The sequence below is a fragment of the Grosmannia clavigera genome, assembly GCF_000143105.1.
Source record: "Grosmannia clavigera kw1407 unplaced genomic scaffold GCSC_167, whole genome shotgun sequence".
NCBI lineage: Eukaryota > Fungi > Ascomycota > Sordariomycetes > Ophiostomatales > Ophiostomataceae > Leptographium > Leptographium clavigerum.
The window spans coordinates 1060435-1082946 of NW_014040772.1; the positions used below are offsets into that span (position 1 = coordinate 1060435).

The 22512-nt window shown below is 54.1% G+C and overlaps 8 protein-coding genes across 8 annotated transcripts; 3 read left to right on the plus strand and 5 right to left on the minus strand.

Annotated features, from left to right (window-relative positions):
• Positions 1-218: 218 nt before the first annotated feature.
• Positions 219-2106, plus strand: CMQ_6072 (uncharacterized protein; the record flags this gene model as incomplete). Its single annotated transcript, XM_014315137.1, has 2 exons — positions 219-360; positions 1478-2106. 2 exons carry the CDS (start codon positions 219-221, stop codon positions 2104-2106), a joined length of 771 nt encoding a protein of 256 aa, XP_014170612.1.
• A 154-nt stretch (positions 2107-2260) lies between these two features.
• CMQ_6214 (cyclic-AMP receptor-like protein) lies at positions 2261-3979 on the minus strand (the record flags this gene model as incomplete). Its single annotated transcript, XM_014315279.1, has 2 exons — positions 2261-3647; positions 3717-3979. 2 exons carry the CDS (start codon positions 3977-3979, stop codon positions 2261-2263), a joined length of 1650 nt encoding a protein of 549 aa, XP_014170754.1.
• Positions 3980-5425: 1446 nt separating this feature from the next.
• Positions 5426-7270, minus strand: CMQ_6235 (uncharacterized protein; the record flags this gene model as incomplete). The annotated part of the gene is made up of 1 exon (XM_014315300.1): positions 5426-7270. One exon carries the CDS (start codon positions 7268-7270, stop codon positions 5426-5428), a length of 1845 nt encoding a protein of 614 aa, XP_014170775.1.
• A 495-nt stretch (positions 7271-7765) lies between these two features.
• On the plus strand, positions 7766-8884 carry CMQ_5988 (alpha beta hydrolase fold family; the record flags this gene model as incomplete). The annotated part of the gene is made up of 5 exons (XM_014315053.1): positions 7766-7920; positions 7983-8022; positions 8078-8202; positions 8275-8780; positions 8853-8884. The coding sequence occupies 5 exons, from the start codon at positions 7766-7768 to the stop codon at positions 8882-8884; spliced, it is 858 nt and encodes a 285-aa protein (XP_014170528.1).
• A 208-nt stretch (positions 8885-9092) lies between these two features.
• CMQ_6302 (40S ribosomal protein s3ae) lies at positions 9093-11842 on the minus strand (the record flags this gene model as incomplete). Its single annotated transcript, XM_014315367.1, has 8 exons — positions 9093-9569; positions 9834-9904; positions 10008-10047; positions 10648-10785; positions 10852-11353; positions 11496-11521; positions 11597-11681; positions 11829-11842. 8 exons carry the CDS (start codon positions 11840-11842, stop codon positions 9093-9095), a joined length of 1353 nt encoding a protein of 450 aa, XP_014170842.1.
• A 1396-nt stretch (positions 11843-13238) lies between these two features.
• Positions 13239-13874, minus strand: CMQ_6162 (uncharacterized protein; the record flags this gene model as incomplete). The annotated part of the gene is made up of 2 exons (XM_014315227.1): positions 13239-13327; positions 13406-13874. 2 exons carry the CDS (start codon positions 13872-13874, stop codon positions 13239-13241), a joined length of 558 nt encoding a protein of 185 aa, XP_014170702.1.
• A 3800-nt stretch (positions 13875-17674) lies between these two features.
• CMQ_6493 (GTP cyclohydrolase) lies at positions 17675-20700 on the minus strand (the record flags this gene model as incomplete). Its single annotated transcript, XM_014315558.1, has 17 exons — positions 17675-17748; positions 17873-17958; positions 18182-18211; positions 18312-18474; positions 18651-18810; positions 18883-18953; positions 19017-19059; positions 19129-19184; positions 19254-19293; positions 19368-19437; positions 19506-19543; positions 19613-19656; positions 19736-19875; positions 19938-20007; positions 20076-20084; positions 20178-20296; positions 20363-20700. The coding sequence occupies 17 exons, from the start codon at positions 20698-20700 to the stop codon at positions 17675-17677; spliced, it is 1551 nt and encodes a 516-aa protein (XP_014171033.1).
• A 1018-nt stretch (positions 20701-21718) lies between these two features.
• Positions 21719-22373, plus strand: CMQ_6370 (transcription elongation factor; the record flags this gene model as incomplete). The annotated part of the gene is made up of 4 exons (XM_014315435.1): positions 21719-21766; positions 21877-22015; positions 22081-22128; positions 22216-22373. 4 exons carry the CDS (start codon positions 21719-21721, stop codon positions 22371-22373), a joined length of 393 nt encoding a protein of 130 aa, XP_014170910.1.
• Positions 22374-22512: the final 139 nt, after the last annotated feature.

Below are 22512 nucleotides of genomic sequence, written 5' to 3' on the forward strand. Positions count from 1 at the left end.
CCGAGCGGGAGCTTGTGGGGCAGAGGAAGGCACGGCGAGAATTGGAGAAGAAAAGTGAAGATGGCAGGAGTAGTGGGAGGCCCAGAGCATCAGTCAGAAGCGGATCCTCAACACAGAGCAGAAAATCCCATAGCTTCTTCTCAGCCATGCGCCTGAGGACAAAAACCAAACGCCAAACACAGTCTATTGCATCAAGCTCCCAGATTTCTGGCTGCAACATGGTAAACGGGGCTCAAAACGCAGATCCGTCATCACCTGGTCTGCTTCAGGGAGAGGAGTCGACCCAGGACTTCGTCGGCACCCATCACGACAACTACCTTGAGTCCTCTAGCAGCTCACAGGACAGATCATCGATAGACGGTAAGAGCACTGCATCTGTCCAGGGGACTGCAAATTGGATTATCTTCTGACTTTTGCATGGATTCTGTAGATTCAATTCTCTCCAAGTGGACGGTCCCGATTTCGCTGATGACCATATTGTCCCTCGATGAAGAGCCTACTTCAGAGGAAGAACAGAAAGCCTTTTCCTCTGACAACAGGACACAACTGACACATGATAGCGCAGAAGCATTATCAGCAGGGCTGGGGAATGAACTGTCGGCTGATACGAGAGCATTGTCTCCTTCCCAGTCACCTCCAACAACACCAGTGAAGCGGCGAAACAAAACGTGCGTAGCCTTTCTCTGTTCATGACTTTCGCCGAAAAGAGTGATGTAATTTAAATTCTCATTGATTTCATATCACAGATCTCAGTCACCGGTGACTTCGAATAGCCTTCCAGCCTCCCAGAAGAGGGTGCAGAACAGAGCCCTGTTTAGTCTGCCAATCGAAAGCCTGCCGGAAGCAACCTGCACGATACCACCACGTCCATTGTTGGTTAGGGAAGGGGTGGAAGAATTGCACCCTCCCGAGTCTTGGAAGTGCAGCAACCCTCCGGCCAGTGTGATGATCGGATCGGAATCGGAATCATTGCCATCGGCATCTTCCTACTATTCGGAAGAGTCAATTTCGGCCTCGCAAGACGAAAGATTAGTTTCCCTGTCTCTCGATCTCTCAGGCATGCAGAGGGAGGTTCTTCAGATGGCAGCTGCAAGCCACGAGACCTTCTTGAGGCGGCTGACGGAGGAATGGGGCAACTCATCGGACGCGGCTTTGTACAAAGAGCTAGAAATGGAGAAAAAACGCTGGATGCTGTCTGCTCTCCACAGAATCAACCCACCAGCAGATAGGGGGGTCGCACAGGTTCCTCGAGCTGACCGACGCATTCTGGCTTTTTTTGAAAGCCACGGTGGGTTCATCGTCTCGTCTGGTCCGTGGAGACCATCAACTAACGCATAGCTAGCAACGACATCGTATATTGCAGCTATGAATGTGGGAGTCCCGGTCCACCATATGTCGCCAAATCCTCTCTCTAGTCGACTGTTTCCGAACGTGTCGCCAATGGTGTTTTTGTCAGTGCCGTGCATGTCCATTTCAGTCGCACCGCAGATGTTTTCAGATATCTACGCGCAGACACTTCCGGTCCTCCTTTCTGCCGGAGAGATCCCGTCCTTGTTGCGCAGCATGCATTGTGTCCTCAAGCCGCTAGGCACGCTGCACCTAATTCTCATGGACCCCCTACCAGTGGAGGCAACGCTGGGACCACGGATGAGGGCTTGGCTGGAGGAACATCTGCTGATCAATTTAGAGCGACAGTTTCGGTGCGTAAACCCGACAACACAATTTCTGCCGTGGCTCCGGGACGCACATTTCCAGCTTGGAGAGGGTGACAAAGTGGTGAGCAGGTTTCCGGCTGCTTTGCCTGACGTGTCTGGTGACAGCAGCATTTCCAGAGAAGTGTCTTCAGTCAAATTGGGCAATGGAAAGGGCAAAGAGAAGGCCGATAAAAACGAACAAGGCACAAACGACAGGCAGCTCCGACTGCTTCACAATATTGTTGGACAGAAGCTGTGGCAGGATATATGGGGGTCATATGTGACGGCAGACCGGTGGTGGTGGGAGGATGCGTTGTGCCGCGAAGAATGCCTCAGACTGGAGACAGCGTGGGAGTATCACATCCTGGGTGCCGTCAAAAAGAGCATGGCGCCAGGGGGTGGAAGGAACTAGATGTGCTACTATATGTGCGAAGTAATAGATCAGATGACAAAGACAAGATGGGACGATTAGATCTGAAAGCAGGAGAGATCACTCGAGGCTAGTTCAAGGCACACAATCTTTGAAGCAGCATATCCCATGGACACGATGTCTTCCCAAACATACTTCAGCTGCCTAGCGATTTCGTGCGGACGACGGCGAATTCTTTCACGCTCTCGTTCTCGTAGCTCTGTTCCGACTGGCCGCGGCTGCTGGAACTGCCGTAGCCATCGCCATCACCATCACCATCACCATCACCATCACCATCACCATCACCATCGACTGCATAATGGCTACCGACCGTCCGGACGAGCATCTCGTCGCTATCTCTGCGGCTCCGGGCGCCTGGCATTTTGAGCTGGGTTGCCTTGGCGTCGACACGGACCAGGTGGATATCGGTGTGCAGCTGTTTCTGTTCACTTGGATGGAGCTGTTGTTGCTGCTGATTCGATCCTTGTGCTCCTCGCAGCCAGCGTTGCCTGCGGTTGCACTGGGCCTCAGCGGTGACGTCATCCCACAGCGTGCAGACAGCCTTCCACGACGTGACGACGTAGATGATGGCGTTCCAAAAGCCCTGCAGCGGCAGCACAAAGGCGCTCATGTACTCGAGCGGCACCGAGACCTGGTCTACATGGACGACAGAGAAGACGCGGTTTGCACTCGAGGGAATCCACGTGACCAACAGTGCCGTGAAGAATAGCAGTGCGCACTTGGCGTACGCCCAGGCCGCACTGTTGGCCTCGTAGGCGGCACGGCGACGCATGCGCTGGCTGGCTGGATTGCGGATGGTTGCCGTGGCCGTGGCCGTGATCGTGGCTGTGGTCGTGGCCTTGACAATGCCGCCAACAGCAGCAGCATCGTCAGCATCGTCAGCATCGGCCTCACTGCCCACGACTACGACGTCTGGCCACCTGTCGGATGAGATGGTGACGACACAGGCTGCTGCTTGACCGTCTAGATCTGCTCCCTTTGCACCTGCTGCCATGACATCGCTGGATTTTATGACCGAAGGGCGGCGGCCTAAAGGCGCTAGGTTAATGTCCTGTTGGCCCTGCGGGTGCCCGAAAATTTCGGTGGTAACGACAACTTCGGTCATCTTGGTGGTGCCGTACATATCGTCGGAAGGCGGAAGCGGCTCGACGTCCTGGTGGCTGCTGCTGTACTGAAAGTCACGCAGCTGCTTGTGCTTGTGGTAGATCTCGCGACCGGCGCGAATGTAGATGAAAAAGGTCACCAGGATGACGACCCAGACGGGGCCGTAAAAGGTGGCAATGCGCCAGGCATCCCAGCTCGAGCTGACCCAGCACCACAGCGTTGCGTTGCCGTACATTCGGCCATGTTGCCGGTCGTCGACAAAGACGTACGCGATCGCCACCACAAAGGGCACGCCGTAGCAGCAGGCAAGGTACGGTGTCTCCATGCGGCGCAGCTTTTGCGCGTCAAACTTGCAGTAAATGGTCAGATAGACGTTGATGGCCATGGCCAATGTCCAGAAGGCGTCTGCAGGCATAAACCTGGGATGGGAGGGTGACGTATCAGTTTTCTGTTCTTTCTTTTCTTCTTTCCCCCCAAGACCTGCTTACATCTGGATGAGAAAGGCTTGGAACTGACAGCCTGGCGACTGTGGACGGTCAATGTACGAGCGAGCCATCAGCGTGGCCACGTTGGTCATCATATTTCCAAACGAGGCGTAGAAGACGAGCCTGTTGATAGGCTTGTGAAAGGACTTTGACGCGCAGAACGTGCTGATGACGAGGATGCTGCCGAGAAGCGAGAACACAGAGCAGACCCGCTCTGTGACACTGAAGCCTCTCAACTGTGAGTCGGTCAGGGTCTGTGCATCCATGTTTGATTTTGTTGGACAGAAATGAAGAAGCCTGGTGTTTGATCAGAATGCCGCTACATCGTCTCTCATATAAGAGAAATCCTGAGAACAAAGAAGAGAGGAGATGCCAAGAACGCTCGTGCGAATAAGACGCTTGATAAAGAAATTGGGGGTTCGAAAGGTAGACAAGCAGGACAGGCAGTTTGGATGCCTTGCAGAGGCTGACAATCTTCCTGTATAGATTGCATTGTGCGCACAGGGAGCAGCAGAAGAAGAGGGGGGGGAAACAACACAAAGCAAGCATCTTACCAGACATAGTGCCGTACGGAGTAATCTTTGACGCTCCTCCCCCCCTTTCTCCTCCTCAGATCTGTTCCTCTGCCTCCTCTGCCTCCTCTGCCTCTCATAGGCCTCTCAACCTGACAGGGGCCACGTCGGGGGGTCCACTCGACCAAAGATAATGCCCTTGTCTCCAGCCGTTCAGCAGGGGGTGCATTCGGGCGAGAGGCAGTCTGGAAGACACTCTTTGTTCCAGAGAAAGGTAGCAAAATCCCAGTGACTGTAGATGCACAGCCGCCAGAAAGCATGGCCTCGCGGAAAGATCCAACATCTGATACAATCTGCAACAGCAAACATGACACATACCAGTCATCAGCGGATAGAAGACCAGGCGGATCTCCTCTTGCAAGCCCAGCTGAGAGATAGCGCCATCATCCGTGTCTCGTCCCCTTCTCCACAGCAATGCCCGCACATCCCGTCTCTGGTAATACGACGTCGCCGGTGGGACATGGGGCAGGCTTGGGGTAATCAGAGAAGAAATATGTCCTCACATGCACGAGAGCGCATCAGGACCCGGACAAAATCCGACCATTCCTGTATGACCTCCAAGCCAAACTCGACACATGAGAAGCGACCGTTGAGTGAGAAAGCCGGCCCGAGTCGTGTTGGTTCCTGAGCGAAGGCGTGACTGCTGCATCTTGCCTTCTACTGCCCATCCGCTGCAGGGATTCCAGAACACTGCAGAGAGTGTGCAGTGGTATGCTACCGTAGCAGCAGTAGCAAAGATGGTGTGCAGGAATCCTTCAGAACGACGCTCTCGGGCCACAGGAGATGGGATAGTGAGGAGCAAAGAGGTGCGTGCGCACTCCTTCCTTCCTTCCCCGCACTAAACCCGCCCCCAGTGGCTCTTTCCCCAACTTTGCTCGCAGACAACACATCGCAATTTCAAAACGGCTTGCTTAGCTTCAGCTGCTACTAACATGCAATATTGGCACTTTGATTGCTCCCATCGTATATACCCAACCAGACATCCGAACAATGCCTCGCAACATGTGAAATCCCAGGGCGTACGGCGTAGAACTACGTCGCTTAGTCATCGTACAATCCCTCCCAAAACGCCGGTCGTTTGTGAAAAAGAAACAAGAATACCCAAACCAAGAAAACGGTGCCTTTCCTCTGGCCCTCTTCTCACTTCTGCGTTCGCCTCCGCAATTCAGTCCAGTGATCGCCGTTGTTGCCCTTTGCCAACTCTGTGATCTTGCTCGTCTTGCTCGTCTTGCTGCCGCTATCCTTGTCGTCAGGCCCAAACGACCGCTCGATGCCGTTGTTGCCTAGCAGAAAGTCGCCAAAGTACTTGAACGCGCTGAAGATCTCCTCGCCCGTTGGCACGATATCCGACGACGGTAGCAGGAAGCCGTAGCTGCCCGTGTCGCGCAGCTTGATCTGGTAGCTATAGCGCGCGTGCATCTCGTGGTAGAACCAGTCGATGGCCGAGCCGCCGCCCGACTCGATACGACCCAGCGCCGGCTCACCCGACGACCAGTCGCCCATGCTCAGCACGCCCTCGCACGCCGACGAGATGCTGTACAGCTCGCCCGTCGACAGCCGAATGGCCTTGGCCAGCCCAGCCGCCAGCTCCTCCAGGTTCTCCAGGTTCGGCGGGTCAGCCTCGCATGAGTACGAGAACGGAAAAAGGATCTGCTGCGAGTATGAGTGCAGGTCCAGGAAGCCGACAAACTCGACGTCCCGCAGCAGCACTTCGCCACGCGCCCACGTCGCCAGCGTACGCGCCTCCACCGCCTGGAAGGCTGCCTCGCCGCCGTACGACTCAGAGCACGGCTCCACGTGCACGTTGTTGTCCCACGCGAAGCCAAAGGCGTGGTCCAGGTCCAGCCCGCGGCAGTACCGGAAGTTGGTGCCCTGCCGCGACTTGCGCCACAGTCGGTCCGTGTGCCACGTGTACTCGTAGCCGTCCGGATTGACCACCGGCACAAACACCACGTCAAAGTGGTCCAGCAGCTTCGTGATCAGACGTGCCTTGCCGTAGCCTGCAATCAGTGACCAGGCCACGTAGTTGACTGTGCTCGTCGTGATCCATTCCCGCGCGTGCAGCCCACCCGTCATCAGGATCGTCTTCCTCTTCGTCGACGGCCCCGGTTTCGGCTCCGGCTGTTCCGGGTCGTCGCCATCATTCACGTCGTCGGCACCGTCGTCGTCTCTCTTCGATGCGCCCACTCGCAGACCGAAAACCTCCCGACCCTCGGCCGATTGGCCAACGCTGATCATCTCCACAAAGGGAAACATGACGTCCATCAGCCTCATCCACTGCTCGATTACGGGCAGCGGCTGGTAGTCCTGAAAGAAAACATTGTCCAGTCCCGTACCAAGAACCGCACCCACGCCGGCGGCAGACGTGCTCCCGCCCGACGTGAACGCAGACAGCTGCGCCACCGCCGCACTCTTGGCCCCTGCTACCTTGGGGTAAGTGTCTTGCACGGCCACGGCCAGATCGGGGATCAGCGGCGAGAAGGCGTAGTGCAGCGACTCTGGCAGGAGCGTCAGCAGCGACGGCACATCTTCCTTGTTGAGACGGACGTCCACTGTGCCCGTGTGGTTGTTGAATACCCAGATATCCAGGAAGAGCCGACTAGTCGCCTCTGCGAGCGCAAATTCCTCGGCCGCCGTCGACACAATAAATCGGATGACCGTCTGTTTGGAGTAACGCGCAGGCTGGTAGTACGACGAGTAGTGCGATCCGCCGCTGCTTACACTGCCGCTGCTGCCACCGCCAGACGAGGATGGGTGCTTGCCAAAGACGAGCTCGATGGCCGAGTCGCGCAGCCAGGTGATCAGCGGAAATGCTGACGACGATCGGGAGCTGTCATGGCGCGGCGACGGCGCCGAGTTCCTGCGGCCCGCTTGTAAATCTGCGGATGATGCTGCTGCAAAGGCAGCCTGGGTGGTGAGGAGGAGGAAGAGGGCGACAACGATGGGACGTTTGAACATGGGGCCGTTCAAGCGCCCAGGCCTCATTTTGAAGTTATAGCCGAGGTGAGACGCTTTTCGCAGGGGTCTTCCGGTCGTCTTCTCCCTTCGCAATTTGGCGCTCTCGTTATGCGATCGGTGTGCGTCTCTGTCCACCTTGTCCAGTTGCCAATAGGTGTCGTGCCAGATTGTCGAGTTCGGACTCGCAAAGAAATCCGGAGGACTCTAGCTCAGGAACAAGGCCCCGAAGATGGACCTTCGGAGCGTGAGAAGCCCCACATGTGAGGCACAGCCACAATCGACACAGCTGTGGCTTGCCTCGACTAAAAGTTCACATTGACACCGGATCCGACCGGCGACGGTGACGATAACCGGTCAAATCCTTGCAGTTCAGGCCTAGGACGCGTTCGGCACATCATGGCATATAGGTGTCCAACATCGGTTTTGCGATTGTGTAGGGATGGGCTGTCTGCAGCCGCCTTTCGGCCGCTTCCCTCAACAATATCAAGGTCGTGGCTACCAAACAATGCCTTCACAAGGTCCATGTCCTCCTCGACCGCAGGACAAATTCCTGGGGCTGTCAAACTGTCCTATGATTTGCACTCTCCAGCCAAGCCGGTGACAAACCAGCATGTCCAGCCGATCATCTTTCTGCACGGTCTCTTCGGCTCTAAGAAGAACAACCGGAGCATAAGCAGGTAATTAGCAAGACATCCTCTTCCGATAAGACAACCGAGTTATGGTCTCTGATATCATGCAGGGCTCTCGCGCGTGATCTAGGCCGGTACGTCTATGCGCCGGTAAGCTTGTCTGAGACTCTCTCTAGATGCCCGTCCGTTCTCACATATGTTGCAGGATGCTCGGAATCATGGTGACTCTCCTCATAATCCACGCCATGACTACAATGCCATGGCCGACGATCTGGAGAACTTTATCCATGAGCACAAGCTTAAGGATGTCACCCTCATTGGACACTCCATGTAATCCGCGCCTTCCTCTCTCTCTGTGTGTGTCTATCTGCCTCTCTCGCTCCGTCTCTTACTCTACCCCAGGGGTGCCAAGACAGCCATGACTTTGGCTCTGCGCCGGCCTGAGCTATTACGCGACGTTATCCCCGTCGACAATGCTCCAATTGATGCCGGCTTGGTGAGCTATTTTGGCACTTACACCCGTGCCATGAAGGAGATCGATCGTGCCGGTGTATCGCGTCACTCCGATGCCGACAAGATCCTGGAAGCATACGAGCCATCGCTGCCGGTGCGGCAGTTTCTTCTGGGAAATCTGCATCGGGTGCACGTCAATGGTCACAATGTGCTGCGCTTCCGCGTCCCAATTGACATTCTGGGGAAGGCCCTCGACAACATGGGCGACTTTCCGTTCCAGGATCCGCAGACAGCGCGCTTTGAGAAGCCCGCGCTATTTGTCCGCGGGTCACACAGCAAGTACGTGCCTGATGAGGTGCTGCCAGTCATCGGCCAGTTTTTTCCGCTGTTTCAGCTCGTCGACGTGGACGCGGGCCACTGGCTGATCTCGGAGCAGCCAGAGCAGTTCCGGCAAGGTATGTTATTTCCAAGGTGCAGCAAGAAAGAGACATGGCCAGAGGAACGTCCTATATGCTGACTTGAAACAGCCGTTGTCCAATTCCTTGCACCCAAAGATTGAGCAAGTTAGTGCATCACATATTGTGGCAGAGACGATATACTTAGAATTGCACATAGAACATTCAACATAGAGTGATTACATTCAAAGAACGCCAACTTCTAGCCCAGAGACGCAAAAAACGGGATCAACAGTATCATCAGTCTATAGGAAGGAAAAAACAAATTACTCCGTTGCTGTGTTCACGATTATCTCACTCGTTCGGGCGCTCTCAACATGCGCAACCAGAGTTGTCCTCAGGGCCTGTCGAGCCTGCGTCTCCTAAAGACACGATCGCAGCTGGGGCTGCTGTCGACGTCGAGCCAGCCGCCATTCCGGATGTCACGATGCGGTCCACTAGCGCCAGAAAGGGACCACGCACGTTGTCGCCGGTGCGAGCACTTGTCTCGAAGAAGAGCGGCTCGGCTTCATCCGCCGTGGGGGGACTGTACTTGCGTGCCAAGGCCAGGCCTTCCTCGGTCGATACGACACGGCTGGTGTCGGCACGATCGGCCTTGGCTGCGACGAGGCAATACTGACATGGCGGCATATTTGGTCCCGCAGCTGCGATTGTGTTGGCCTCGGCCTCAGCGAACCAGGTGTCCATCTGGGCGAACGTGGGGCGGCTGGTGAGGTCGTAGACGAAGATGATGCCATGGGCGCCGCGGTAGTAGCTAGTAGACAGAGTCCGGAAGCGTTCCTGGCCAGCCTAGAATATGACAGAGGACGTAAGAACGAGGAAGAGAGGCAAAGGTCGCGCCAAATCGACAAGATTGACAAGACGGTCAGGCCCGGTGGGGACACAGGAGAGTCGCGCAGCTGCTCACCGTATCGAGTAGATTTACGCGGTATGTCTTTCCATGGACAGACAAACGCTTGATCTAAGAACCAGGCCCATGAAGAGTCAGCTATAAGGGATAGGGAGCAAGAGGAAAGAAGACGCAGAAAGCAATCAACAGCGCCTTGGACGCACGCGGAAGTCGATTCCGATGGTAGCTGCGGAATCGTTCGGATCGAAATCGTCATCGCAGTATCGCTTGAGCACTTCCATTTGGCCAGGTTAGCAGCGCGAAAAAAGAGGAGAGCCGGTGAAGACAAAGAGACCGAGGAAACAGGTCTATCTCAATCCTTAAGAAGGAGGCCATACATGCTGACTTGCCCACATTGGAGGGCCCGATGATGAGAATCTTAAGGAAGGGTTCAGTAGCTTTGGACATAATGGGCGAAAAAAAAGGCCGTATGATCAGCTACACAGCTCTGTTTCTTGGAGAATTGACATGTGAAGGATTTAAAACATGGGCTTATTGTGAGGACCATCTGTCGAGCGATTATCTGCCATTGGCTGGCCATATTGCGCGGGCCTCGCCACAGCAGGCTGCGATGAGCGCGCCTTCCCATTTCGGCCGAATGTCGTAACTAGCACAGGTTTCTCTATAATGATCAAGAACCTCCGATGCGCAATTTAAAATGCTTGGAAGAAGGGCAGTGATAGATATGCTACCACCGTGCAGAGGACTTTTGGAGATATTGTAAGGCAAGAGTTGTTTTTTCTCTCGATTAAAAAAAAGGAACACAAAAAGAGTAAACCGTTGCCCATGCTCCGTTTCCCTTTCCTCCTTTCTTTTTCTTCTTCTCTCCCTCCCCTTGGCGTTGACTCAGGACACGGATATCTTGCTCGTTCCTGTTCATGTTCATGTTCAAAACTTTTTTTTGGTTTCACATAGCAGACGCCCTACATACAAGCCTTCCGGACCGCTTCCACCATACATAAGCAGTCCCGTTCATACCTCTTCGAGGACGACCTCCTTGAACTCCCGGTCAACCTTCTCGCCAGACTCGCCACCGCCGGACTCGCCGTGCAGGGCCAGAAGGGCGCCCAGGTCGAACTTGGGCTGCTTCAGCAGCTTAACCTTGCGGATGTGGACCTGTGACGGGTTAGAGGACGGGTCAAGGGAGGAAGTGGAAGGGGGTCAGAGGGAGAGTGAGCTCACGTTCTGCAGGGGGTAGATGCCCTGGGTGGACTTCTCAATCTCGCGGCCGATGACCTCAGGGATCAGCTTAGCCGTCAGCTGCTGCAGAGTGCAGCTGCTGGCCTCGCGCTGGATGATCTCGGTCATCTTTCTCCGAATGGCGCGGATCTGCGAAGAAGCGGCATAGGTCGTCTTCTTGATCTGGTTGGGGCGGCGCTTGGTAAAAGCGATGGCGAACAGGCGCAGCAGGTAGTCGTCGGTGGTCTTGACGGTGACGTTGGCCTCGATCAGCGACTGCCACTTGCGCACGAGCGAGCGGAGCTTGTCGGACGTGAAGTCCAGGCCGTGGAAGTTGGTTAGGCAGTTCTTGCCCTGAACCTCGTCGACGCGGAGCTTAATCTTGCGGAAAGAGTGCTCCTCATCGTTCTGCAGGTCGGCGAGGGAGACCTCAACGACACGGCCCTTGAGGGCATCGTTGGCGTTCTTCAGACCGGTGGTCCGGTTGACGAGCGTCTTGCCGACACTGCAGGAAAAGAAAGACAGGGTTAGAACTGAGAACTGCTGAAGAGTTTCGATCGTCCTCAAGCGTGCATTGAAACTCCAAGTCGGCCAGCTTTCCATCTTCTCGCAACCTCATCTCGCAGGTAGGGGTTCTCTATGCTTACTCCCGGTGGGCGAAGGTGGTAGGGGCCTGTAATGACGTTGTTAATATTCCTCTTCTCCAGTCGTCTTTCTCTGCTCTCCCCATGGAGCGTATTAGACTGACCTTGATGCTGAACCAGTCCTTGCGGGTGAAGGGGTCGACGGTCTTCTTCTTCAGGCCCTTCTTGCCCTTCGACAATCTCTTGTTCCTGTAGATGCTTCGTTAGCATGTCTGCTGGTCGTCGGACTCGTCCTGTCGCTGTGTCGCTGCGCTATCCTCTGGTCATCTCGAGGCGAGGGTAGAAACGAAAACAGCGAGAGTTCGTCCATCCACGGCCGAGGGGGTTTGCACGTACTTTCCAACCGCCATATTTGCTGATTCGACTGTCCAAACTTTGAATGGACAATTGCAACGGGTGATGAAATTGAGAGATGTGTGGGAGTCTGAAAATAGGAAGGGCAGGAAAAAAATATTCGAGACCGACTATAGAGGGGAGGGCCTTGGCAGAATTGCAGATTTTGGTCAGCTACGGAATCTGTGGGCGGCGCAGAGGGCCTTTGTGGGTCCAAATTTGGGCGTATAATAAGCTTCTATTGGCTACATTTGAATTAGGGCTTTTCCGTTTTTTTTGAAAGGACGCCAGGGCCAGTAGATAAGGAGATCGGATAGCGTGTTATCGCACCATTTCGGTTAGTAATATACACGCCTATTTCCGGCTTGCTTATTGTGATAATGTAATCTCGGTATGCGTACTGTAATATCCTCAGCAGGTGCTCTGCAGTATGAGATCTATACCGGGCTTGTGAACGGGTTCTTCAAAGAGGATGGAGTATGATGTCTTATAATCTTTGCGGGAAACACAACTTTCTAGTCTCCCGGTTTTCATGGCGCGATGCATTTCTTTCGCGCTGCAGTGTTCCGTTGGTAAAAGTGTTGTGCTGTGGTGCCATGCTTTTCGCTCTGGACTGGTACTTCCTTTCAACCCAGACTTCCTGACACCGGTGGTGGCCTTCTGCAAAGCAAAGGCTACCTCTGCTTTGCGCAAATTCGATGGGCCGGAGTCAGACAGTCAAACACTTCCTGCTAACTCGGCAATCTTCCCCATCTTTCGTACATATCACAAACACGACAAAAGGAATGGCACGCAGCGCTATAATTTGGTAGAAGTAGTTTTTTCTATTTAATTTAATGATTTTTGTGATGTGGTATAGTATTGTGTGACGCTCAGACGAGCCATCCACTGTGACCCTAAATAGAGGGATGGGTGTCATGCTGCTCTAGCGAGTACATCTCCCCTCTGCTGTTTGGGTTCTATGTTCGTGGAACGAACTTGCCATAATGAGTAATCACACTCAAGACATACATATGTTTCAATGGTATGCATCGCCAGCGCCATATACGCCTTGCTCGCCCAACGCGGCAGCGATTTTGGGGGATGAATGATGGGAATGGTCGAGTGACCAAGGGTGAGGGTAAGAGACAGGGCTGAGGCGCGTTCCAGCGGTTTGCCTTATGCTCTAGGAGCTCTCTCTCGAATGGTGTTTTTTTTTTCGAAACACTTGATAAGAAAAGGAGAAGGAAAATGAATGGTAGGGGTAGAATGCCGGCCACTGTACTGAAGTGTTGCGTAAATGTTCACTCCAGCACGCGGCATTCTCCCGAATTTCTGTTGCTGTGAAAACGGTCGCACTAGCGACTCGCAGGTATTGTTTTTTGTGCGTTTTCATAAGTTGATGTTCGACTTTGATTGCCAGGCCAGGAGACTCTAAGGCATTTTGCCGTCCTCGTCCTCCTTATCCTGGCTATCCGGGTCCCAGGTGTCAAAGCTTGGAAAGCTGAAGTAGTTTACCGAGTCTGGAGATGGGGTTAGCATGGCGTTCGTCCTTCGATTGAATGATCTGTATTAAAGACTAGACTGGGGGAGGGACTGACATGGATGAGATGGTGAGTGAAGGTCGTCGTCTAGTGATGTGCCGGTGTTGGTTGATGCTGGTGATGAGCCGAAGACGTCTTCGGATGATCGCCGGCGGCTGCTGCGAATGTCCTCACCACTGCTGCGAGTGTTTACAGCAACGGCCGCACCTCGGCTTCCGGGGCCGTGGGAGACGCCGATAGCTTCAGAAGACGTTCCTGGGACGCTGCGAAGCGATGTAGGCCGTCGGGGACTGCTGGTGTAGGTAGCGTTGGGTGAGGAGGCGCATGCCGACATGTATGCGACACGGTTGAGCAGGTCTGTGGCACGTCGATACGCATTCGGACGGCCGCTCATGCTGCTGTCACTAGGGGACGCTGGGCTGTGGTTCGCGATCGAGGCGGTGATGATGGAAGATGGCTCGGTGGCGCAGGCACGCATGAGGCGGGGCCTCCTGTGGCTGGCCGAGCGAGAGGAGTCTCGCTGCATTGGTGTGTGTGGTGTTGTGTTTTGAGAGCACGAGAGCAGAGTATGCACAAGTGGCAGGTAGAAGGCCGGGAGGTCACCCTTATATCTTGAGTGAAAGGCCCGAGCAGTGAGTGTGACGATCGATGGCGACGACACGTTCAAGGCGGTGTTGCGTGTTGCGGTGAGCACGGTGTATATGCTGATGTTTAACCGGTGAGAGGATGCTTGATCGTTAAGTACTCGTGGTCGTTCCGGGATGGTGACTAAGTCGTATCGAGGGCGTGGATGAGAAGAGGCGGTGGTGGCCAGGCGCAGCAGGGATATATAAAGAGTAATTACCAGGGGGAGGAAATATAAAATAGGATTACGATGTGAATATGGAATAATAGATCGGCTCAGGGCGAACAAGGGCTCGAAGGAGGAGAGGAAGCCCACGGGTTAAGAAATAGAATTTAGGAAAAATAGTGAAAACGAGAACAATACACCATGCACGAGGGTACGGGTACGGTACATGTATCAGAGGAGTCTGGCCGTTTGGGCTGACAGGGCCCCCCATGGTCGTGCCAAAAGGGAAATGGGGAGACAGGAACCCGCCGACGTGCATGGCTCGGAACGACCAGGGGAGAGAGGGGAGGGAGAGAGAAGACGCCCTGAACAACAGACTTCTTGCCCGTCCATCCCGGATACGGTAATCACATCCTGTCGGGCGCTGCCACTTGGCCAAGTCAGTGGGTTGAGGCAAATTCTGGTATGTTATTGCGAGGGACGGAAACGAAATGGGGGTCATCTCGCGGTCATTTGGGGTTAATCCTTGGTCATTTCTGGTCATTTCTTTGGTCATTTCTGGTCATTTCTTTGGTCATTTCTGGCCATCTCTGAGGCCCTTTTCTGCTGGGCTCTTGCTTCGCCTTCTCATGGCTGTAAGAAAATGGACACTGCCATGGTATCTTAGAATGGAGTTTTTCGCGTCTCTGGCACCGACCGTTTCGCCTAACCGGATCGTGTGTCTCTCTCATTGGCTTTCAAGGGTCTCTTGGGGTTTCTTGGGTGCTAAGATCCGCGTTGGTCCTGTTGCTCGTCCTTCCTTCTACTCCGTACGATCTGTGATCTCGACCAGTCCCACATCCTACCGGTTCCCACCAGACATAGGCCTTCATTATGGAGACAGGAGTTTGGGCAGGCGACCCCTTGTTGGCTGTGTCGGCGCTGGTGTTGTGTTGTTTTGTGTACGCCACACACGACCCCGAGGCCAGGACCCAGCCGGTTAGGCAGGCATGACCGCCAGAAGAGAGGAGCAAGAGAAAAAAAACCTTTGGCAGGAGGAGGGTGGAGCACTGTGGATACCGGTCTGCACCGTGTCGGCCGCAAGACTGGAAACCGTTGGCTCAGAAGGTACAGGGCTGCGGTGTGTGTGGATTTGGCACGATGCATCCACAAAAATCCCGCCAGTCCGTCCAGTCCCAGCCGGCCAGCCATGGTATCCCCCACAGCAGCCTCTCTCGTGCTGCAGGGCCGTGGCTGCCACGCACAAGCACCTATTATGTAGTGCATATGTGCGATACATGTGTCGCAGTGGTGGTGTGCCAGAGTCGGTCTGTCGGCGCAAAAGTTCTCTGCCAGAACATGTTGGCTGTCCGGGTCCTGATGGCTTTATCTCTCATCCCCATGATCTCGTCGATTTCCCCGTGACAGGCACCCCGGAAATGAGAGTCGGGATTGCCGGTTCCAGAAGAGTAAGAACTCGTACTCATACGCATCAGATAACGCTTTGCCTCTCCATCCCTCTCCATCTCTCTTATTTATTTTTTAAATTATTTTTGCGGTGTAGGAGACCCCATAAATAGGAGACGTTCCCTTTTAGACTAAGTCAGTTGGGCACGGATGCATCCCGGCTGGTAGCGGCTTTCTTCCCTTCTTCAAGGGAAAAGGGGTCAGACCGAAAAGAGGTATGGAAGGGAAGAGTGGGTACATGAGAAATATAGCACCGCCGATGGGGGGTGAGGATCGAAGATGCGTTGGCCAAGAGTATCTTACAAGGTATTGTACAGCCGAGTTGCAGCGTATCGCAACCAGCCTCTCAACAAAACTGCCCGGCAAGCATTCTCCCGTCCTGTCCGCCCTTCCCATTGGAGCTCTTCGGTTCGCCTTTTGGCAGCTTTGCATTTACCAATCCCGGGCGAATGTTGGTCACCAGGTAGATCGGCGTTTTATTCCCTCTGCTGAGCAATTCTCATTGATTCTGCCCTGCGGTACACCATGGCTCGGGCTGCAGGGACACGTTCCACCTGCCAGAGATGTGAGATTCTCCGTTACTAAGTCGGAATTGTCCGGCCACGTCTTTTGGGCTGCGCTCTCTGCTCGTATTGTTGGCAACCTGGCCTTCTCACCCATGTCAGCTGTCCATCACGTGGTTGACTATTGACTAACCCATGGCAGGACGTTTGCCGAGGAAGACGAACAGGTTGCATCACCACTGACAGCTCCTCTTCTGCCGACTCGAACTCCCCTCTCTCTCTCTGACCGTACTCTGTGCGGGTACGGAGCGCGTCGTACTCGTACCACAGAGATCCTGCCGGAGCCTTTCCGGTGTGAGGGTTGCAGCTCGTACCTCACCGGGGCGACCCAGCGGTCGAGAATGACCGTGGACGGTGGGCCTGTAACCCGCACGATGTGCAGCATGCAAGTGGAACGAGCGGCATGAGGGGGATCAAAAGCAGGGAATGTGCAAAAGAAGGGGTGCAGCAATTATATTAATGCCGGATTTAATACAAAATAATGAAAAATATAAGCGGAAGGCGCGCCCCTCATGGCTCTTGCCCGACGGCGCAGCGAGAATGGATGGGGGGCTGGTCAATCTACGGAGTACGTCGTAGGCAGCAATCTTTTCATGGTGGTGATGCAGAAAGGCTTCTTGCTAGGATCGTTTAGGGCAACACAAACTTCGCGTTCTCTCCATACACGCGTTGCCAGCACACGAATGCCTCATTATGTCCGACGCGTCCCCCCAACTCTCCCGCGTGGAAGCGAAAGAGGCAGGCCGATCGATTGCAGACGCGAGCAATCGCATCGCGTGTGGCATCATGCAATCCACGGCAGACCGTTGTTAGTCACATTACGGAGTACGATATGATACAAGTCCTGGGCTGGTCGACGCGGAGGTAGAGATAATCAACGGCAATGATGGCAAGGCCGATGTAGGAACGAAGGATGCATTTCCCCCCCTTCACCAATTTCTGCTCGCCCTCTCGTGCTCTCTCTTCCCGTCCCTCTCTCACCGGAATGCTTGATCAAGAACAATCATGTCTCGGTCAAAGTTACAATCAAGAAGAGGGGCTTTGATTCAGCGAGATACATACATAACTATTGATAACCGGCCTAACAGCGCTTGTACGTACATATCTTCCCACACTCCACCACTCTCTTATCCCCCCTTCTTTCCGGAAATCACGTCTTCCCAAATAGGGTAACAGACAGAGCTGGCGAGTTGTTACCCTGACAAAGCGAGGGTCAGTCCAGTCTCCCTGCTTCCCGTCGTAGCTACAGCTCTGCCGGCCAGAATTGGACAGCTGCTCCTCTGTTTAGATAGGCGATTGGTACCGCAGCCACGCTCATCCGACATAGGGCCATTTCCGTACACCCTCTTCTTTCTAGCTGCTACCCCCGCTCCTCGTTCTCAGCTCGACCAAACAACAGAGGCCGGCTGGTGGTTCAATGGTCGACACTTTCATGCGGAGGCCATGTCAGCTGCCCCGATGTCGCTTACTAACGTATTCCCATAGAAAGCGGGCGGGGAGATAAGATGGGTGGTGGGTATCATGTGCTTACTCTTCCCAGGTTCTACCCTGCACGGCCTGCAGCTCATCGGCTGTCATTCTGTGTCCAGTTGTGAAATATCCTGCGGACAGCACTCGGCATTAGTGTCATGCCGCCCTCTATGAATTGCTCTCTCTCATTCGCAGAGGCAACAGAAAGAGGGGTGAGAGTGGGAACAGAAGGAGTGGGACATCAAGCTGTCTTACCGGCATTGATCTTTGCGTCAATCTCGACCCTAGAGTCGGCTGGAATCCATTCTTCGGGGAGCTCGACACGCTCAATAATAGGGATACTAGGGTGACCTGTCAGCCTGCACGTTACTGGAGAAAAAGACGTTCGGGGCCAGAGGGCAAAAAAAAAAAAGCCAAGAAGGCTCAAAATCAGCCGTATACTTGTCAAAGCCATCCGGTCATCTCTAACATGGCGGACTGCAGAGACACCAACATTCCAGGAAGTTGGTGTGAGAGCAACGGCCGACAGTGACAAACCTGCTTCTCGAGTAACAGGATACATACCCTTGACTAACGATGGCATCGTGTTTCATGCTGTAATTGTGTTAGCCAGACCGCCAGTAGAAAGCCTACGGAAGTGACAGGCGAGTGGAAAAAATAAAAGCAAGAAAATAAGAAAATAGACCAATCGTACTTGCTCATGCTGAGCATGCGGTCAATCTTGGTAATACCCAGCCAGTGGAGGATGTCAGGCATCAGGGCCTGAAACCGCATGTCCTTGACGCCGGCAACATTCTCTGTCCGCTTGAAGTAGTCCGATGCGCGGTCCTCGCCTCGCTTCCTGGCGTTGTACACCACTATGGAAAGAAATATTGTCAGTAGCCAGATAACGGTTCGATATCCAGGCGGATACCTGGAATACTGGCATGAGAATGAGTCTTGTCGTACGATACTGTAACATGTCAGCTTGTTGCGGCCTATTCATTTTACATACACCCCTCCCCAGGGGAGATAAAACACGTTGGTCTCTCACTCACTTTGGTGACCTCTCCGAGAGCGCGGCCTTCCTTCCGGAAGTAAATCACCACACCGCTGCCGCCGCGCTGGGCCTCCTTGACGGCCTCCTCAATGCCGAAGATGAGATAAGGTCTGCACGTGCAGATGTCTGAGCCAAAAACATCACTTCCATTGCACTGGCATGGCGTTAATACTCGGTGCGATACAGCGTAAAAAGTAATATGGTCAAGAATCACCTCGTCATGTACCCGCAGTGCCAATTTGGAGGCCGGATCGGACATCTTTTCCGGATCTCCGAAGCAGTAGACTGTCAGACCGCCTGGAGAGAATAATTGTGAGCGTTGCTGTTCTTCACTCTGAGCATGTTTCCCGGAGCACATACCGATTGGAGGCAAGAATACCTTGATGTCGCCGCGCGTGATGAGCTGCATAAAAGACAGATCAGCTTCGATGCGGCTGAAACATAGTCACCGGTGCCTTCGCCTATCACGAACCTCAGGATAGCTGCCCCCGGTATGTTCAAAAAGCGATCGACGGAGGAGACCTTCGTCTATGTCCAGAGCGTCAGAAAAAAAACCCTTGCAGACCCCGGGATCTTCATCAACGCCACCATGCATACCGATACCAAATCTCTCAGCCACGCCTGGAAGGTACCAAACCTGAGGAAAAGGAGTTGTCAAAAAAAGTGGCAAAGATGGACAACAATCAACACCCGAATATGAATTGAACATACCGGCTCTACCGCAAACTTCGTCACGGCCAATTCTCCCTTCTCGTTCAAGCACACCTTGCCATCGGGGACGCTAATATAGGGAAAAGATGTGTAAGTTCTGTGATAGTGTGCAGCCATCAAAAGAATGTGTGCACTCACAGTCTGCCTTTGCGGACGCTTTCCTCGAGTTCGGGGAGCTGCAATAGCCCTGGTTAGTTGATACGAATCGGTAGCAGCTGCAAAGAAACAGCAGCAGGGATACTAACAATCATGTGCGCTTTGGTGATAGCGATAGTCGGCCGTATGTCCACTGTTGCAGCGCCATCATCGGTTAGATGATAAAGGCAGAAAGCCGACTTAGATCTTCATCTGCGTGACACTGAGCATACCGTTTTGACTGTCGATCTCTTTCTTCCAAAGAAACGGGGCCAGATGACCCCATGGATCCATGGCGACAATTTTCTTCTTGTCGCCCCATTGAGGAAACGGCCCGAGGGCGGCGGCTGGCTCCGTGTTCGTAAAGTCGGGTCTAGAGCGGTGGTCAGAACACCTTTGAAACCCATATAGGTTGAAGGGGCTTCGAATGCCCACCTATGATCGGCCTTGAGTTCTTGGCTGGCTAGTGCAAGTGCATAGTATATCGAGTATGAGCCGCCGTGTGCTGCCAAGATGAACATGTTAGTTTTCTGAAGTGAGGACACTGGAACTGGATAAGCAATCAAGACAAACCTCCAATAGCTGACAGTAGACAACATCAGTCATGTTAGCACAGAGCCAGTTTCTCCCGCACGAAACCACCAGAAGGATTGGAAACGCCTGGCATAGTCACACCATTGCGTCGACGGATGGTCGATGACGACCTAGATACCACGATTGGGCCGCGTTCTTGGGGGTCCAACGCGCCCCAGTTCATCGTGAACGGATTGATGCCGATCTGCTTAGGATAGGTGCTTTGTTTTTGGGAGGTATAAGTTAGGTGCTATAGTCCTCGGCTTCCCAGGGGAGAATGCACATACGTGAGCACGATGCGTGACGTAAAGGGCGACTTTGGGCTGCTGGACGCTGCTGCGAGGGTGGTCGTCGAGGAGCCATCTGTCTCGTCAGTTGGCACGGCAGCAGACTGTTCGCCTGCTGTATCAGCTGGCGGAACTGCTAAAGAGGAGGGGATAAGTGCAGCGACAGCAGCAGCAGCTACATGTGGTGGGAGGAGAGCAGATCCTGTCGACGCCGATGTCGATGACTGCAGAGCGGTCAGAAGTTCGGCTTGAGACAGCTCAATGCGCTTCAGGATGTCCACGATCGTGGTCATGTCGACGGGCCCGGAGGCGGTGGCGGGGTTAGAAACGGTCGCCATGGAGCGGATGGCGGGGAGGTGAAAGGGAGTGCTGTTGTAGAGTGATTGAGAGGTGTAAAGACGGCAGGTGGGTTGTGTACTGTGATCTCTTTGGGAGAGGACACTCTCTTATAACTTAAGGAAGTGCAGACAAGGGGGAAAAGAGGCCAGTGGTGGAATCCTGCAGGAGACTGCAATGGTATGCGGAAACGGTGTAGCAGTACGAGAGAAGAAGCGGCAGCAGCAGCAGTGATAGTGGCCCTTGCAGCCCGAACGTGCAACCCGAGCAAGCAGTCTGGACGAATAGCAGGCTTGGTCGAACAGCTTGGTCAAAAGCAGCTGTTTCTAATCGGCCAGCTGGCGAAGTGGGAGATAACAGCGGGTAGGCTGACTAGGGAGCTTGCCGTAAGTTCCAAGGCAGAAGCAGCTGATAAGTATGCAGGGCCAGAAGGAGAGCAGATGGAGATATGATTTGGCGGCGGACGTTTTGTAAGTCAATGTTCCTAAGCTTCTCGACAGACATTTCTACCTGCACCACACGTCCGTTTCTTTGTGTGCAGTAAGCGAGGCCAACTGCTCTTGCCCCCAGCGCGTCCATCGTAACTGCCTCTTTACAGGGCCAGATGCAGTCGGTCAGGCCGACCCAGTGACCTATTTCACAATAAAACGGCCCTCCCCCTCATCAGACAGAGGTATTATCGGACACAGGCATATCGATAGCAAGGGGGGGGTTCTAGACATCAGCACTCACCGCTTTGGGGAGACTGAACAGTCATGAAGAACTTGAACCGGGCCCCACAAAAAACCTCAGCTGCAGACACGTTCTATTCGTACGAAGTACTCCGTACTCCGTATACTTTCTTTGTTCCCCATACAAACGCGTGCACCGACATCCACTCTTGCGCCAGCCAGGAGAGAACCACACCCCCCAAAAAACAGCAATCGGCCTCGCTTGTGCGCGGCACGCACGACTCCGAAGCCGTGCTGCCGCTACTTCCGTCACTCTCCCGGACCCCTCGTTCTCTACATTCTCGCCGAAATGGGGAAGCGCAAGAAGAGTTCGCGCAAGCCTAACGGCCCAAAGAGGGTATGTCTTGTCTGAGGGTGACTCGTCATGGCGACTGCCTCAGCCTTCTCGGCGGTTCCATCTGCGACCACTGCCACTTCTACATCCTGCTGACCTTGGACGTAAACTAGTCCGACCCTTTGCCGACCGCATTTACCTGCCTCTTTTGCAACCACGAGAAGAGTGTAGCCGTCAAGCTGGACAAGAAGGTCGGCATCGGCTATCTCGAGTGCAAGGTCTGCGGCCAGAAGTTCCAGTGCGATATCAACTGTACGTTACGACCGCTACGAGTCGTGAGTCACCTGTTGTGCAATCTCCTACTGACCAGATTTCAGACTTATCCGCACCCGTGGATGTGTACGGCGAGTGGGTGGATGCCGCCGGTTCGTTTCCCTTCCCTACCCCCCCCTCCCATCGCTTTTCCTTTCTTCAGTCCTTGTCTCCTCCGTCAAGTCGCTGACTCTGTATAGATTCCGTTGCCAAGGTCGAGGGTGATAGCAGGCATGAACGGTTGAGCTCGGGCCGGTTGTCAAGCAAGCCTTCACGAGGAGATGCCTACGATGACGACGACGGCGGCGACAGGCGCTATGACGGAGACGGCGTCGTGGGCGACGACGAGTATGACTGAGAATTGAAAAGGAGGAAAACAAGACAAAGGAGAGCACGTGTTCCAACGACGACGGTTCCAAAGCAACACGAAATCAACCACGATCGCTACCAAACTATACTACTTTTATGTATACGTGGTTTTGGAGGAACGCGGAGGA